A 16,918-nucleotide genomic window follows, 5' to 3' on the forward strand; every position below is an offset into this window, starting at 1 on the left:
CCAATTTCCGGATTTTCCCCAGATTATTCTCACAGCCAGCTATATTTTATGATGCAATTGTATTGGAGTGGAATACACTACTATGCACCACCTTCAGCACATTTGGGCAGACATTTATCCATTGTAGTTTTTCAAGATACATTTTACAATAACTGGCAATTTAAATGAGATCACTGCTCCTTACCAAATTTAATTGGTCTACCTGAGCCAAGAGATTCATCAAAAGAGATTGGTTTAAAAAGGTAGAATCATCCCTAAAGAACACAATAAAATCCAAAGTTGTAATTTTCTTTATTCTCTTTTGCATTTTGGTCACATACATTTGGAGATATTGAGGGCCATTTTCCACTTCATCAGATGATCTGAGGCACAAAGGCCATTGAAGTCAGGTTCAGAGCTACTGATAGAGCTAATATTTCCTTGTGTAAGTCTTTTGAGACCCAATGTGAATAAGAAGATGGTACAAAGATTTTTGAATCAAGAGACATATTTTCCACCTCTTTATTTAAGGTAGGATATTTTATAAACATTGACTCCAGCTCCTTTGATGGTACAACCATATTTAGACTGCTTAAACCCAGAAAATTGTACAACACAACAATAGGTGTGGCGTCCTTATGATAAGATCGTCTGAGAGAAATACCAGTTGCTACTCTATGATTTTGTTTGTAAATGTATTTATTTATAAACCATAAAGATTCCCAGACACAACCATTGTCTGTTAATTCTCAATCCCCACATTAGACTGCGTTTTTTTCTTAGAGTCTGTTAAGGACGGAGAAGGAAAAGTTTCCTAGCCCTTTTTTTTGTATTATGTACTTAGCTTTCTTTTCACCTTTTTCAGATCTTTCCTTTTTTCGAGAGTTATGACTGGAGTCATTGGCTTTTCATCTGCCACATTCCTTTTTCCATTTGTTTAAAAAATTGTTAAGACTTTGGATCCCATGGATTGAAATGAAGAAGGGTTATATTTGCCTAAAACAGCCTTTGGTGAATCTTGGAGAGAATATGCATTCTCTATAAAGAGAAATGCCAATGAAGCTAGATCAACCTCCAGCTTTGATTTATGTGTAATTGTTGGTCAATTTGATATGGGACAGCCCACTTGAAGTCCAATATCATTCCATTGATTTGTCTGCTTACCAATTGATACCTCGACGCCCCCTCTGTATTTCAATGGGAGCTCCTTTAGAATTGCTAATAAAATTTTATCAATATTATCTGAGCAGCTGGAGGTTTTTTCCAATAATTGCAAAATGGAGTATATAATTCTCTCATGACATTGAAGAGTACTAGAGAATCAGACATGGTCTACGGAAGGATTGGCTGATGGATTAAACAACAATTCTAATGCCACAGATAGATTTAGCATTGACAAAAGATTAATACTAGGTTTACACAAACAAATTCAATTGACTTTATCTGTATCTGTGATAACGGTACAACTCTTTACAAGACACTGTTACTGTACGGAGAAGAGGTAGCCTTAAACATCAAAATGATTGGAAGAGTATATATTACTGTAAAAGAGGCATCTCTGGTGCAGTCCCCCTACTGAACTTTCTGACTTTTCTCATTCAGAAACACAGGCGGATCTAAACCAAAAGTGCCTTAGATAGAGTGCTCTTTAACATTAGGCCCTCAATCAATATTGAGCAAGGGCAAGGTAATATCAGTAGTGTTCCTGTTTCCTAAGGAATCAAGGGAAATTACTCTCAGGGTCAACCAAAGGGCCATCCGTGTGTGATTTTATTTTCAACACATCTTTCATAGGTAACAAATCGGCTTCTGTCTTAAGATGTTCTTCGCTATAAGAAGTGGGATGGCGGCAAACCCTCTGTAAAAGTTCAACAAGGTCAACTTGAATATGATAGTTGTTGATCTTAGGATGCCTAGGAAAGAGTCCCTCCCAGCCAGTGGGGGCTCCGAATTTTAACAAAAGAACTAGGGGAGTGCAGGAACCACCTGAACTGCTTCCTGTGGCACTCCGAGTGGAGAAGAAAACTTCTTCAATGGAAATTTAGTAAATGTAAGCAAAGCCGAAAATGGAAATACACTGTTCATCTATAATTCATTTCAAGTGTGTTTATTATGAAGGTTACATATTAAATGATAGTGAATGCGTTGAAGAAGTGTATACACAATTCAAAGTTCAAAAGAGATCCAATTGCATTGATGGTGTCCCTATGCATTTCGGGATGTGGCCCTTCATCAGGGGTCAATTAGCAATCTGAAAGTAAGAGTACAGCGTATCAGGGAGGGAAGCCACCTCCAGAATATAAGTACATAAACAAGGATAAAACCAATCTTGAAACGTGCCGGGGTAGATGTTATAAATGATGAATCGAGGCTGAAGCAAATGCGGGTATGAAAGACAGCATGCAAAGAAGTGCATATTAAACATAGAGTGACAGAATGGTGCTCGAAAAAGGTAAAAGTCGTGGTGGACAAAGATGTTTAAATGAGGTTAAAAATCCCGAAGGTGAAGTAAACACGGATGCATGTTAGCCGGAGAAGGTAAAAATCATAATAAGAATGGCTATAAAGAGAAGTTGAAAGTCCCAGATATTGTAGCATTAAGTAGAAGAGGGTGCATGCCGGTCAAAAATAACTTACGAGCAGTTTATTTAACTAACAGATTTCCGAGGACCAAAGTGAATTAAACAGCAAGCGTTAATCACCCGTGTGACAGAAGTTAGAGGGAACGGAGTGTTCCGAGCTTACCGGATAGTATACGGGAAAGACGCGTGACGTGTCAGTCAGGAGAATGAGGGTTCCGTGAGTGGACGCGGAAGTGAATAGAAATAGACAAGGGGAATAAAAACAAACAATAGACTAGAATAAGAGAGCGATTAACGGGAATGGGAAAATGAAATGTGGGTGACAATAAGATGAAAATATAACCAGGACAGAATACATTTAAAGTGCGTGAGATGTACAATAGCGAAAAGAAAATTTAGGATGTTTGACAAAAACCTCAAGGACAGACGCACACAGGCGCCCATCTTGGGTGAGGAAATCACAGGGTTGTGTGAAACATGGTGGATGAAATCAGACAATGAACAAGAATACAACCAGAAGCATACAAGAAATGTGAGAAAGATGGGAAATGGTGACACTGGAGGCAAAGGTCATGGTAAAATCCGGAACGATAAAGGAAAGGAAAGAAGGTCAAGAGCTCAAAAAATGTTCATTAGGATAAAGCATAAATAAGTCAAGGGATGATAAAATGAGGGTAGAGGGGAAATGAAGGTAAATTAGAGGGGAAACAGGGCCGTGAGGCACAAGGTGACACGATGTGCTATGGTGTGAAATAACAAGGATAGGCGAATGAAAAAGGGAAGTGCAAGAATGTGAAACATCTAGGATAATGAAGTGAAAAAGTACTAGGGCAAAAAACTGTAGGTGAAGCAGAGTGTGTAGAATGTAGAAAAAACAGAATTAGAGAGTGACAAAAAGCTAGAACAGGAGTTCAGAAGATCAAAGATGATTATCAGCAAGTAAGACAACGAGTTGATCAGAGAAAACAACTATATTCAATCCTGTCATTAAGGCCTTTAGGCTGGCAAGCATCCAGTCTCTTTATCCAGACAGTTTCTCTTTGTAAAAGTATTTTTTTGTAATCCGTGCCTGGTCTCAACGGTACAATCTCCAAAACAAGGAACCACAGTTGACTAACACAAGTTGCGTTGGTCAGAAAGTTTAATGACTTTTCCAGATGAAGGATGATTAATGGTATTCCCTTTGATAATGTTGTGACAATGACTGCAATTTAAGCACGGTTTGGTGCCGGTGTAATGGATGGAAGAGTCAGTAGGTTGAGTCTCCAAAATATTCTTGATGTTTTTAGCTCTCTGGTAAGCAAACAGTGGTATGTGGTTGAAAATACATTGAAAGTCTGGTTCACATTGGATCATGTCCCAATTCTTTAGGATGATATTTTTGATGACAGTACTTTTGGTGGAATATTTAGACACAAAAACCGGTCTCTGGTTGCTGGTAGGTTTGATGTGTGGAGTTAGGAGATCATGGCGATTCTTTGTGGAAATGCGTGTTTTAGCAGTCTGTAGAGTAGATTCCGGATATTTGCGATCTCTGTATTTCTGCAAAATCTTTTGTTCAGATAAATCATACGCTTCAGGTTCCGAACAGATTCTTTTGGCCCTTAACAGCTGAGAATAAGATAGATGCCTTTTCAAAGAAGTAGGATGACAACTGGTGTAGAATAGGGCATTGTTTCTGTTGGTGGCTTTCACAAACAAGTCGGTGACTAGTTTGTTGTCCTGCAATGTGACCTGAACGTCCAGGAAAAGTAAACTGTTGGTGCTGATGGTGTGAGTAAATTGTATATGGTCATCAAGATTGTTGATGTACATTAGAAACTCAGTGATTTCTTCAGGTTGACCAATCCAAATTACAAAAATATCATCAATGTATCGCCACAGGGTCAGAATGTTGTTTATCCATTTGTTGTTACTCAAGATGTGATCCAGTTCCATGCGGTGCATGAAGAGGTTGGCGTAGCTAGGCGCTGCGCAATTACCCATTGATGTGCCAACGAGCTGTAGATAGTAGTCATTGTTCCAAGAAAAGTAGCTGTGGTAGACTGTGAATTGTATACGTTCAAGTATTAGAACTTTCAAGTCATCGTCGATGGGGTAAGTAAGCAAGAAAGATTCGATAGCTTCAATCCCCCTGTTGTGAGGTATCTTTGTGTACAAAGCACATGCAGTTGGTTTTGAAGAAGATGTAAGCTGGCAAGAGACCCAGCTTAGTCCTATCAATATAAAGGTGATGCAATCATATTTGTTGAGGCCATTAATGAGATTTTGTGTAGTGTAGTAAGATGTCTTAAAAGAGGACCAATGAAAAGTTTGAAAGGCCAGGGAGCAAAGTGTTTCCACCATCAAGATGTGAGATTGTAAATGCCTGAACATTAGTTGTGGAGTCACTTTCTGAGAGAAACAGTTTCACTTTAATCAAAAGATATTGCTAGTTTCAGACTGTCTATGCTTTCTTTCCAATATGTTCCTTTTCTGTGAGATTGGTGTCCATTGTGAATCTGATTGATTTCGCACTGGATAAAGGTATGAGGGTGAAGGTTGGAGTTTGAAGACTTCAATGTTCATGCCAGTAAGTCATCATTGTACTATTTCTTGCTTACACTGTTTGGGAAATAAAATGAATTGCAAGAAGCCACTGTAAGTAAATGCTCATGATCTAGGACTGGATAAGGTACAGGCAATGTTTTACACAATGGACGTTTAAAATATAGCAGACAATTACAATTGTTAAGTGCTGTCGTATTCATGAATTTGGTGAAGTATATCAGTGATGTGATGCCTACGTGCCTCCAAGTAGAGATAGAATATGATGGCAGCAGTACATATGCCTGGGGGACTCCAGAGATGATAGGGATCTTCTGGAACCTAGTGGTGCGTATGTCAACAAGCTGATATTGGCCGGAAAAACATGGGTTGAACAAATTAGGGCCATTGCCATTGAATCCAATGCAATTCCTTAGGGTGTAGATGAGGGGATGGTTTGTGGGGCAGTGTTGAAGGCAGCTGACATTTCTAGCACTAGAGGAAAGAATGAATCAGCCTCATCTGTAGCCAAGAGGGCCTTGTCTATGATGTATATGTTTGATGTCTCTATTATATGATGCCAGTTTAGTAGTCTTGCAGTAGATTTTTGGCGCTGATGTGATCATGCAGTCAAATGTAGATCTTTTTAGATTATCTTTTTTTCTTACATTTTCATTCATTTAATTTATAATCTTTATTTCGGCACAATTGAGCCACAAAAGATACATAAAAACACAATACATAGTACATTTTGTATATAGAGGAATGAATAATTTTACAGATAATATTGGTGCAGCTAGGAAATCAACAGTAAAATCTATAATTTAATTAAAAAGGCATTATATAAAAATTATTTTCACCAGTTCCAAAATTGCTATTGGCTATTAAATTCGTAAGTATATGCAAGCCAATTAATAAGATCAGAATAGCAACACATTGGATTCAAATACAGAAAAAAAGTTCACATTACAGTCACTTTTATAAATTTAAGCCCTTCTTGCTGCGTACAAAGCTTATTGCAAATAGGAATCTACTAACGCCATAGACAATCACTTGTCTAGTATCCGACTGAATGATCCTATTCGCCTCCTTATATGATCGCACTCCTAAAATATTGCACAGTGGCTTGATGCATTTTTTTCTGTCTATCTCGTAAGCTGGGCAGAAAAAGAGGATGTGTTGTTCATCTACTTTAGTGCAATTTGGACGCAATGAACATAGCTCACTAATCTTTGTTTCGCTTGACCTACACCACCTAGCTAAAGTTGTATTGATTTTCAGCATTCCGTACCTAAATTTCATGTATAGGCTTTTAGCCAGAGGTGGTCGGACCTCATCTAGGAAATCCTCAAAGTAGGGAATAACCTTAAAATCAAGAAAATTACTTATTATTGTTCTGCTCGTATGGTCGTTGGACAAACTATGTGCAATGTAACCCCAAAAGGTTGTTTTCACCAATTTTTTTGAGATTTGCGTCAAGCTTGAAGGATCTTCCCAAAACTGAGACAACCCAATTCTGTTTAACCATATGCGTACATGTTTTAACCAAACATTGGTATTATGCAGATCCAATATCATTATTTCTTGAAGTCCATTGAACACCAGAGTCTCACCCAAAAGGATAATGGTCGTAGGAAGGCATAATGGTCTGTGTGCTTCATATTTAGGTCTAACATTAAACGTATCAGTGGAGTACTTGTTGGTAACTTCAGGAGGCTCCTATAAAAGTTGTTTTCACTGTTTGTAAAAACATTCCTAGATGTAGGCCCCTATATTTCTGGCCCGTATAACGCTGTGGACTGGGCCTTAAACTTAAAAACTTCAGTGCCGGCGAAACGGCCTTACTAAGACTCGCCCCGTGCTTTTTGGAAATCGGTAAGGTGTTCTGTGTGAGTATCATTTTACTCTTCTCTACTTGGGTTTTCCATGAAACTTTGAATCTAGCGAAAATCCCAAGTAGTTAAAATTCTGTACTGATTCTAGTTTTTGATCATTTAAAAACAAGTTCCCCCTAAAAGTTTTATGAGGGTTTTATGACCATACATTTAGTCTTATTCGTATTGATCTCTAGGCCCTTGTTGTTGCAATATGTATGGAATGAATTTAGGAGGGATTGCAGACCTCTGGGAGTTTGGGAAATTAGTATTGTATCACCTGCAAATAAGAGGGCAGGAACCCTTTCTCCATTCAGCTTAGTGGAATCATTGTTACAGCCCTCTAAGTGGGACGGGATATCATTGACGAACAATGAGAAAAGCTTGAGAGCCAGCACACATCCTTGGCTGGCTCTACGCTCAATCGGTATAGCTTTTGTTAGTTCACCATTTGGTCCCAATCGCACTCTTTCATAATTGTTTTCATGCAACCTTATGATCTGTTGGAGTTAACAGGCCGACAGCCCTTGTGAGTGTAAGGATTCCCATAAAAGGTCACGTGAAACTAAATTGAATTCAGCCCGGAGGTCTACAAAAGCAACTTAAAGATGCCATTTCCTTATATGTACATACTTCCAACATAAGCAACAAAATCTAAAAACTTGATCAATAGTGCTTATTCTACACCTAAAACCAGATTGGAACTTGGTGAGTATAGAGTTTTGTTCCATCCATGAATTCATACGTGTTAAAATATGCCTTGCGTATATTTTTTGTAAAATATCCATTAAACTACTCGGGCGATAAATGAATGGCTTGTTCCTGTCGCCCTTTTTAAAAATTAAAATGATTTCCGCACCCCTCCAACTATCCGATAAATCTGCACCAGCTGCTAATAAATTACACAAATGATTAATGTAAGGCGCCCAGACGCTAAATTCATGTTTATATAGATGGCCTGGGACTTTATCTAAGCCTGGTGCCTTGCCATTTTTTACTGCATTAATTGCTAGCTCTGTTTCCTCTTTATCAAACTCTAACATACTTTCGCTGAGGGTAGACCAAGGTATATCCTTTTCCAATACCCCTGTGTGCTCTGGCGCTTTATATAGTTGTGAGAAGTGATCAACCCAGATCAATTCATCAAGGAACTTGACCGCTTTTCCTATGTGGTTCCCATTCACCACCAATCTCCAAAACCCAACTTGATCCATACTCTTGGCTGCTGTTAACAAATCCGACCAACTTTCCTAATCGCAATTTGTTCTGGCATTCACTTGGATCATCTTATATTCTTTTCTCACCACCTTAATCTCTTCTGGGGATTTTATTTTTATTGCCACTAGAAGTCTAGCCTTGCCAATGCGGCAATCCTTACCATACCATGGTTTTCTATTTGATAGATTATTTGTCTTTTGATCATTTTTTTTTTAGCATTTTCATTACCAATGATATTAAGGATTTTAAAAAAACCATTATGTAAGTCAATAAAAAAATTGCCCTCCAATGGTGTGCTTGTATAGCTTGAGAACGTGTCAGCTAGGAGTAAAAAAATACCTGCTAGCACTTCTCCGTGCTCCAATATTTGGGCCATTTTAGTGATCGTCGGTTATTGCTAACCAATATAACATCGTTATTGACATTTAGTAAATAATGCGGCTGGGGGTAATCTTAGGTTATCACTTTTAGGGGTTACATTAATTTCGTTGAAATTTAATGTAGGTACTATTGGGTTACTATTACTGGGATAATCCGGTCTCACTATAGTCTGGTCAATCCTTCTTTTACCCAAATCAGGGACATTACTTCGTAGTTCTTTTTCTTTTGATGGTTGGACTCTCTCTCCTGCAGCATCAGTTTCAGACAAGGTGACTAGTCCTATCTGAGCCAAAGTGTTCCTCTTTGGGGTCACTTCTCTGTTTTTACCATAACTTGTAATTTGTTCTACAAGTAATTTGGCACATTCCTCAAGGTTATCTCTCCCCTTTTTAATCATGGCATCTAGTTTAACAATAGCCTGGTTTATGTAATTAATTTTATCATCTAGGTCCTTCAATCTGGTGGTCATAAGATTATTTATTTGCACCTGCACAGATTCTAAGGTGGACTTAAAAATATCTGCAACAACAAATTCTAGCATCTCTACCATACTGTCTGCTCCATTGGGGGAGGGGAGTGGCCTCTCCCAGTTTGGGTTCCGAAGGATCTGCTTCAAAGGCTCGTATGGTCAGTTGATTCTGCGTGGGTTTTGGGGGGGCACCCTTATTCCGCCCACTCCTCCCTTTTTATTATAAGTTCTCTTCCCTTGCAATATAGACTTAGATATACTATTTTAACTGCGTCCCTTGTCTTGCCCCACGCTGTCTGGTTGCCATCGGTGGAATTGGGGACACGTCTAACTCCGACTGGTTTCTATCATTGATTGAAACATGTCCCACCGTAGGGCTCTCTAAAATATGCACAGGGGATGTAATATGCTCACTTGTTGATTTATGCGGTACGTCTATAGGAGCTAACTGGCGGGATCATTATATGTTTGTAACTTTGATGGGTCCAAATATAACCTTCTTTCAATTTCCTATAGAGATGGATGGTAGGAAATATGATAATATCCCTTCATGTTGACAAGGATGTTGGGCAATGTGGTGCACTTGTCTACCCTCCTTTTACAATGATGCCTGCAAGAAACTACTAGTCATTTCTAGCTGGCATCTAGGTCAGTATCTTAGACTTGTGAATGCAGAATGTAGAATGCCAGAGGATCTCCGCTTTTACATTCCCACATTAGTATTTAAGTGAAAGTTTATTTCATTTGATGAATAAGCATGACCTCAACCTTCGTTATATTCATGACTCTCTTTGCCATTATATCATACTGCATGGTTGCCTCACCAAGATCAAACAATGAGGTGGATATAACTGGTTACATCTCATCATAAAAACAAGGAGATGATATTCTTTGTCCCCCCAAAAGCTAAGATATGGTATTTGAGGTTTTTTTGTTCTTCCAAAGATCTTTGAACATACATTTATGGTGTGTCTCTTTGTGTAGGGGACAATGGATGCCATCATGTTCTTTAGTTCATACTGCACATTAGGAGCACATTGTTTCAGATGTGTTTAATAAGAAGAGGCTTCACTCTGATTTTAATACCAAAAACCTATCGTTCAGAAAAGATCCAGCTCTAGGTTGAAAACGAATATTGCGTTTTTCATGTGGTTGCCTGAAAAATAGATAGAAACACTTTGATAATCCTAGAATGTATTTGACTGTCTGGTTCTTTGACAGAGGAAAACAAATCCTGTGTTACATGGCAGGAAGAGACATTGGGGACAGCAGATGCATTGTCCTGACAAAGTTATTGTTCTCCCACCTTAATTGGAGGTCAGAGAAATGAAGGGTTGTCTGGCAGGAGAGCCACAGCAGGATCTGCCATTCCAAACTTTTGACATGACAGCTGATCTGACACATGGCTCTATTTCAGAAGTGGATACCATCACTTACTTTCTCAGTAGGAAACCATTATTGCGGTCCTGTTCTAAGGAAATTTCACAAATGTTCTCCAAGTGCAGAAGGAGTCTACCTGTGCTTCAAAGACATTGTAACTTTGCTTTGCAAGAATAACCCCAAGCGTTGACGGTTTTTTCTTCAGGTACAGAATATTTGATGGAGCAGGTGAATCACACATGCAGCCCGATTTGGTTGCTTGCAAATTATTAATTCCATTAGTGGGGCTGTCATACCACTAGATTAGGCGAATGCACGAAAGATTTCAATCTGTCAGATAGACATTTCTCTATGTGGTGGGCAGCCCTCTTCTGAGGATGATGGGGGAATTTAAACCCATTACCAACCTGATTGGCTTTCAGGCTGCACATCAGATTGTTAACAGAATCGATAATCTGGCTTTCCAGTCAATCCACTTTTGATATTTGAGGTTATGTCTGTTAGATATGTTTATCCAAATAAACCAACCTGAATGTCTGAATCCAAAGTAGCAAGATACAGTCAGCCAGTTCACTTAGGCATAAGAATTGCACTGTGAATCCTAGTTGTCTTTCTATAGTAAATGAGAAGTTCATTCAATAAAAATATACTGTAGAATCTTCATCATCATCAAAGCTTAATTCGTCAAATTGTTATAAAAGCAAAAAATACAATACATAATGAATATCCAATACTAAAAGACTGTAAAAATTGAAAGTGTAAAAACAATCCATTAAAGAGGATATAAAAACAACAGTATTAAAATTCATGTACACCTCATATAAACCCAGACCTCTAAATAGGTAATAAAAGTTTGACAAAAAATCTAAATTAATTAAGGTACCACAGTCACATGCGATCTTATCTATATACATATATAAAAAGATTATAATATACAATACACAATATACATTGGCCATGGTGCCGCAAACGCTATAGATCTTATAAACCATGGCCAACTTAAAAATTTGGCTTCAGCAATGAGAAATGGTAACCATGTTTCAGTGTGAGTTAATCTAAGTGCCACATCATATTTACGGGAGTCCAGCACTCGACAAATAGGAGCATACCATGTGCCCCATGAGACTGTGTAGGCAGGACACACAAATACCAAATGGGCCAAAGACTCAGGAATTGAATGGTAACTGGAGCAAAATGTATGCTCTACTGCCACTGACCTTGCAGTGAAAAATGTAACAGGTAAAGTGCCCACTCTCAATTGAAACAAAAGTTTCCTATCATGAGGCTTTGTGATAGTATCCCAAAAAGCTTCAAGGTTTGGTATTGGTTTAACCATAAGAAATTGGCCTTTCAGTGTTGAGGGATCACTATTCCTGAACATATTAGCATCCACCCATCCCCAGTATCTTTCCTTCAGTTGCACTCTTGACGGGAACCTGGCGTTCTCAGGGTTCTCCCATAGGGCCACCATACCAATATTTGCTAGTAGAGATCTAGCCTGCTGTAACCATGCAATTTTCCTAAAACGGTCAGTTCTTATTAGATATTTAAGGCCCTCAGCATAGGGTGACAATTTAGGGGTTGTCCAGATTCTCTGCCAGTACAACAAGGGGAGTAGTCTGGCACTGTCAGCCAAAGCCTTCCTACCTAGATCATAAAGTAATGGCTGTACTGAGGTACTTTGAAGAAGATTGGTGATTTTCCATAGGAAGCTATTTTCCACTATAATCAGTTTAGAAAATTTTTTGAAGCTCCAAAGCTCTGCCCCTTATAAAACTGCGCTGACAACTTTCATGTTGTAAATGGTCAGGGCTGGACTAACTGGTTTTGTGAAGGATGCATTAAACTTGGCTAATATGGTACCCGATAACTGACGATATTTCAATGTGGCAATATCCAGATGCTTACCCCAATTCTTATTACCCTGTATAATGACCCCTAGGTATGTGAAATCTTTTACCTGCTCCAGCGGGCGCTTGTTCAACAGCATTGCTGCTCCTGAAGATCTATGTGGATTAAATGGCATATGTTTTGTTTTGGAGACATTTATCTCTGGACCCCACAGGATGTAAAATTCCTCAAAAAGTATTATTGCTTGCTGTAAGCCGCTCAGGGTTTTTGCAATTAGGAGGGTATCATCGGCACACATAAGAATTGAAATTCTTACACCTGCCAATTTAGGAGCATCGTTGGGATATCTTTTAAAAATTTTATAACCCCATTAATAAAAATGGAGAACAAAGTTGGTGCCATAACACAGCCTGGTCTTATCCCCCTATCCGCTCTGAATGAGGGGGAAACCTTATGGGCCTATAGTTCCCTGCATGTGACTTATCCCCCTTCTTAAATATTGGAATTATCTCAGCCCCCTTCCAGGACTCTGGTACCGACATACCCTTAGCAATCTCATTCATTAAAATGAAGATATAACGGCTCCATTTAGTTTTATTGGAAAGGAAAATATTGGCTGGAATTCCATCAGGGCCTGACACTTTGCCTCCAATCAAGGAACCCAGAGTAATGTCAACATTAGCTTTGTTAAAAGCTGAACCAACATAATAGATATATGATAGCTCAAATATTTCCCCATCATCAATGCTGCTCTCATATTGCGACTGAAACGGCATTAACCATTTGTCTTGACTTCCATGATTTATCGGTTCTGCAGGGCAACCATCTCTGCCCCATTTTACTAAGTCCCAGAATGATTTTTGAGTTTTATTTTCACAGGCCCTTTTAAGATTCTGCCATCTATTATCATTGCAGGATTTCTTTGCAATTTCCTGCACTTTCTTATATTTCTGCCTAACAGACCGAACCTTAGGCATATCACCTACCTTTATAGCTTTCCCTAGGGTGATACGTGCATCCTTACAATCCTTATTAAACCATTTACTTCCCTTCTTATGGTTGGTACCATTATTTTTGGCAATTTTAAAGAAGTAGTTGCAAAGATGTTTAAAAAACTCTGCATGAAATTCGGTAACCATCGCAGATGGTGTCCTATTAGTCAAAAGATCTTCCAGATCTAATATTGCATTATTTACATCTAATGAAATCATATCTAGGACTTCAGGCTTTGCTAGTAAATTTACCAATTTCAAACACCGCATATTATTTGCAGGGACTCAGTCTAAGGTTATCAGCTCCCTGTTACAATGGGAAGTATCTTTTTCTACCCTTATTTCGAAGACGACAGATAATAGATTATGATCACTCTCAACATGGTCGACTACCCTCATATCCTTTAATGCTTGCCAAAAATGACAATTAAATAATACATAATCAATGCGGCTTTGGCAAGAGCCATTATAAAAAGTGCACCATCTCTGTCTGACTGTGTTCTGCCATTTCTAGCCCTTAAAGCTTTCTCCATACAGAGAGAGTTCATCTTCACTACGGCATCTTTCCACTTTTTTACTGGGATTAAATGTAATTTCGGGATTCTCCAGAGATCATCTGCAGCATCGTAAAAATTAGAGTTCCCGTTTAGGAAGGGTTCAAAAGTCAAGCTAAAATCACCCACTAATATTACATCTATGCCCCTAGAATGTTGTTCGAGAAGTGTGTCCAGTGCGACTAGGACCTCAGACTTCCTTCCCTTGGTACCCCTTGCATAGATGTTATAGACATCAAGCTTTTTGCCCACTCCTCACAACAGCCTAATTGCTAATATATTCTTGGTATGGGGCGCTAGAACTTGTACCTCAAAACCAATCTCTTGTGGAACCCAGATTATTAAGCCTCCTGAGGGCCGACCTTTGCCACCGGCAATCGCAGGTACATAGTAAGTCAAATAGCCTACACAGTGAGTTGGATCTGTTGCCCAAGTTTCCTGAAACAAGCACACATCGTGTTTGGCGACAAATATTGCCACTCTGGGGAAATCATTTTGGAACTTAATCCAGCTATATTCCATGATGTCACAGATAAGGATGTCATTAGGGTTTTCTGAGCACAGAGGGGTCACAATGTTCGATGGGTTAATTAGATAATTAGATGTCTCAATAGCCCTCTTATTTATTAATATACTATTATCAGAGGGTGTGATACTCAATGAGTTGCCATAATTAATTAGCTCAGAGGCTCCCTTAAATGACAGTGCACTATTGTCTGGAGATATTCTCAATATATCTTCTTCCTAACTGGGCTGATGGGCAATGTTACTGTAGAATCTCTTTGCAAAGATGTTTTGAAAATAAGGGGAATGTATTTTCCTCTCAAATGGGTTGGTTCTTGTCATCCTATCCTACCTTTTCCTGTAACAAAGTTGGCAGTTCACACAAAGAGAATGTTTGAACTATACATTTGTCTATACAAGTGTCATAAATGTATGTAGCCATTTAAGGATAATGACAAGAGTATTCATGTACTCACCTTCAGTAATGCTCCGAATTTTAGCTCATATAGGTTGGCTCAACATGAGTACTTCACCCTCAGCTTAGCTGCATTTCTTAGTCATGCTTCTGCCTGGCTTCACCATTTGAAGTGAGACGTTAAATATGTGGAGGAAATAAAGGGACAGGCCAAAACGGGCTTGCCCTCTGTCTATTGACCTAACCTGTACTTTACCCTTTAACAGTAGATGTAAAGTTTCTGCTCTATCACTTCATAGTAACTGGAAAACATGAATACATTCAAAGTGTTCAAAGTACAACAGCAATTTGATTGTTCTAGTTATTTTATTACAAAATAACTGTCTGTGACTTGGACAATAAGTGAAAGAGGGTCCCTTCCCCTGATTTGTCTTACCTCGTTTTATCAGCATAATGAACAGCTTCGAATATCTGTTTGTATTCAGATGTCAGGTGTTCAACAACACTTTCAGCACCATGATTATATATGATAAAGTTATAAGCCTGCAAAGATAAATGCAAATATGTGACAACAGTATTCAGACCGTTCTGTACTTCAGTTCAACTAAATTTGTGTAAACCTATCAATATTAACAGTAGCATTGCAAATGAAAATCCTTCTCCAAAGCTCATTGTGTCTTTCTTGCAACAAATGATAATACTGTTAAACTGTTACCTAACAGCGATCTTCTCTGCTGGTTACATGAAAGTATTTAAAATATTTAAGGCTTGATTTAGAGTTCCGCAGGAACTAACAGTCAATGGAGTAGAATCCACTGACTGGATTTTTTCCAAAATTCAACACCAATGATGGAAGAAATTGTGACCGGTAGTTTGATTCCGTGTTGACAATTCAGTCTTGAAACTGGGTCTCTTCAATTCTCTCAAATTGCAGTATGAATGGTCTAGCCTGCGTGCAAAAAGTATTCCTTACGTTAAAATTTGAGACACTGGGGATCAGAATGTAGGAGCTGCAATATGTATCACCTATTCTGAGTTTACCCATGTAAAATGAGACAGAAGATGTAGATATTGGGGTTTACTGCATCAAAAGCTGCAAGTATTTACTGGACATTTTTCTCTTGGTAAATTTTAGCAGGTTTTATTTTGCTGGGGAAAATTGTTAAGTTGGACAGTTACAGTAGCAAGAGTAACCACACTTATTAGAATTTCATGGCACAGTCATAATGAGGTGCTTAATCTCTTGTTTAGAAATTGAAATTTAATGTATTGTACAGTTAATTAAAACCTTTACAAATGTGCATCTCATGTTGTCATTTTATAGCAACAATTTGAACAAACAAAAATAAGTCACTGTTAAAACACAATCAAATTAAAATAAAATATAGCCTGACATTCCCTAGGGAGTAAATTAAAGCCTTTGAAAGAGAAAGTATGAGTAATAAAAGATTAAAACCAACATCCCTCTCCCATCATCTACATTCACTAATCCCTCTACCCCTTCCACTGTCTCCAAATTAACCAGTATTCCCCTCTTGACCAAGGACACACTCCTCCTACTGCTCCAACGAGTGAAGTCGGGCTCCCCCTTGGATTTTGGCCCCGCTCACATCCTTAGAGAAATCTTTCTAGTTTGTCCTACCCCGCCCCTCACACTCCTTAATGATTCACTTAGTAATGGTGTTGTTCCTAGTCTCCATAAATCTGCGGTTGTCATCTTATCTTATCTTATCTTATCAAAGTCTTATAAAGCGCTCGCACACCCAAAGGTTTCATGGCGCTGACCAGCAGGGGAACTAACTTACAAGAGGCCGTTAGCACCGACCCCTCATCCCCTTCTAATTATCGCCCCATTTCTCTCCTGCCTTATTTGGGAAAGGTTTTAGAAACCCATGTCACCAGCACCCTGAGCACCCACGTGGAGACAAATCACTGCCTCTCCCCTTGTCAGGCGGGCTTTCGGCCCCTCCATTCCACGTAAAAGGTGGTGATCTCAGTGATGGATGGGCTACGTCAAGGCATCGACACCAACCTCTCGCAAGCCCTCATCCTTTTAGATCTGTCCGTCGCTTTTGACACGGTGGACCACTCCATCCTTCTTACCCGTGTCAGGGCGGCGGGCATAGAGGGCCTAGCCTTCTCATGGCTCGAGTCCTTCCTGAGCGAGAGGGCTCAGGCGGTCCACCTTGCCGG

At 39.0% G+C, this 16,918-nt stretch overlaps 1 protein-coding gene across 1 annotated transcript in view; it reads right to left on the reverse strand.

Moving 5' to 3' along the window:
• Positions 1-16,918, reverse strand: part of LOC147701322 (putative methyltransferase DDB_G0268948) — a 318,014-nt gene that overhangs the window by 67,917 nt on the left and 233,179 nt on the right. Inside the window, exon 5 of the mRNA XM_086928631.1 lies at positions 15,162-15,268. Coding sequence (XP_086784757.1) covers positions 15,162-15,268 — 107 coding nt within the window. The remainder of the gene's footprint in view (positions 1-15,161; positions 15,269-16,918) is intronic.

The sequence above is a fragment of the Lissotriton vulgaris genome, chromosome 7 (assembly GCF_964263255.1).
Source record: "Lissotriton vulgaris chromosome 7, aLisVul1.2, whole genome shotgun sequence".
Taxonomy (NCBI): domain Eukaryota; kingdom Metazoa; phylum Chordata; class Amphibia; order Caudata; family Salamandridae; genus Lissotriton; species Lissotriton vulgaris.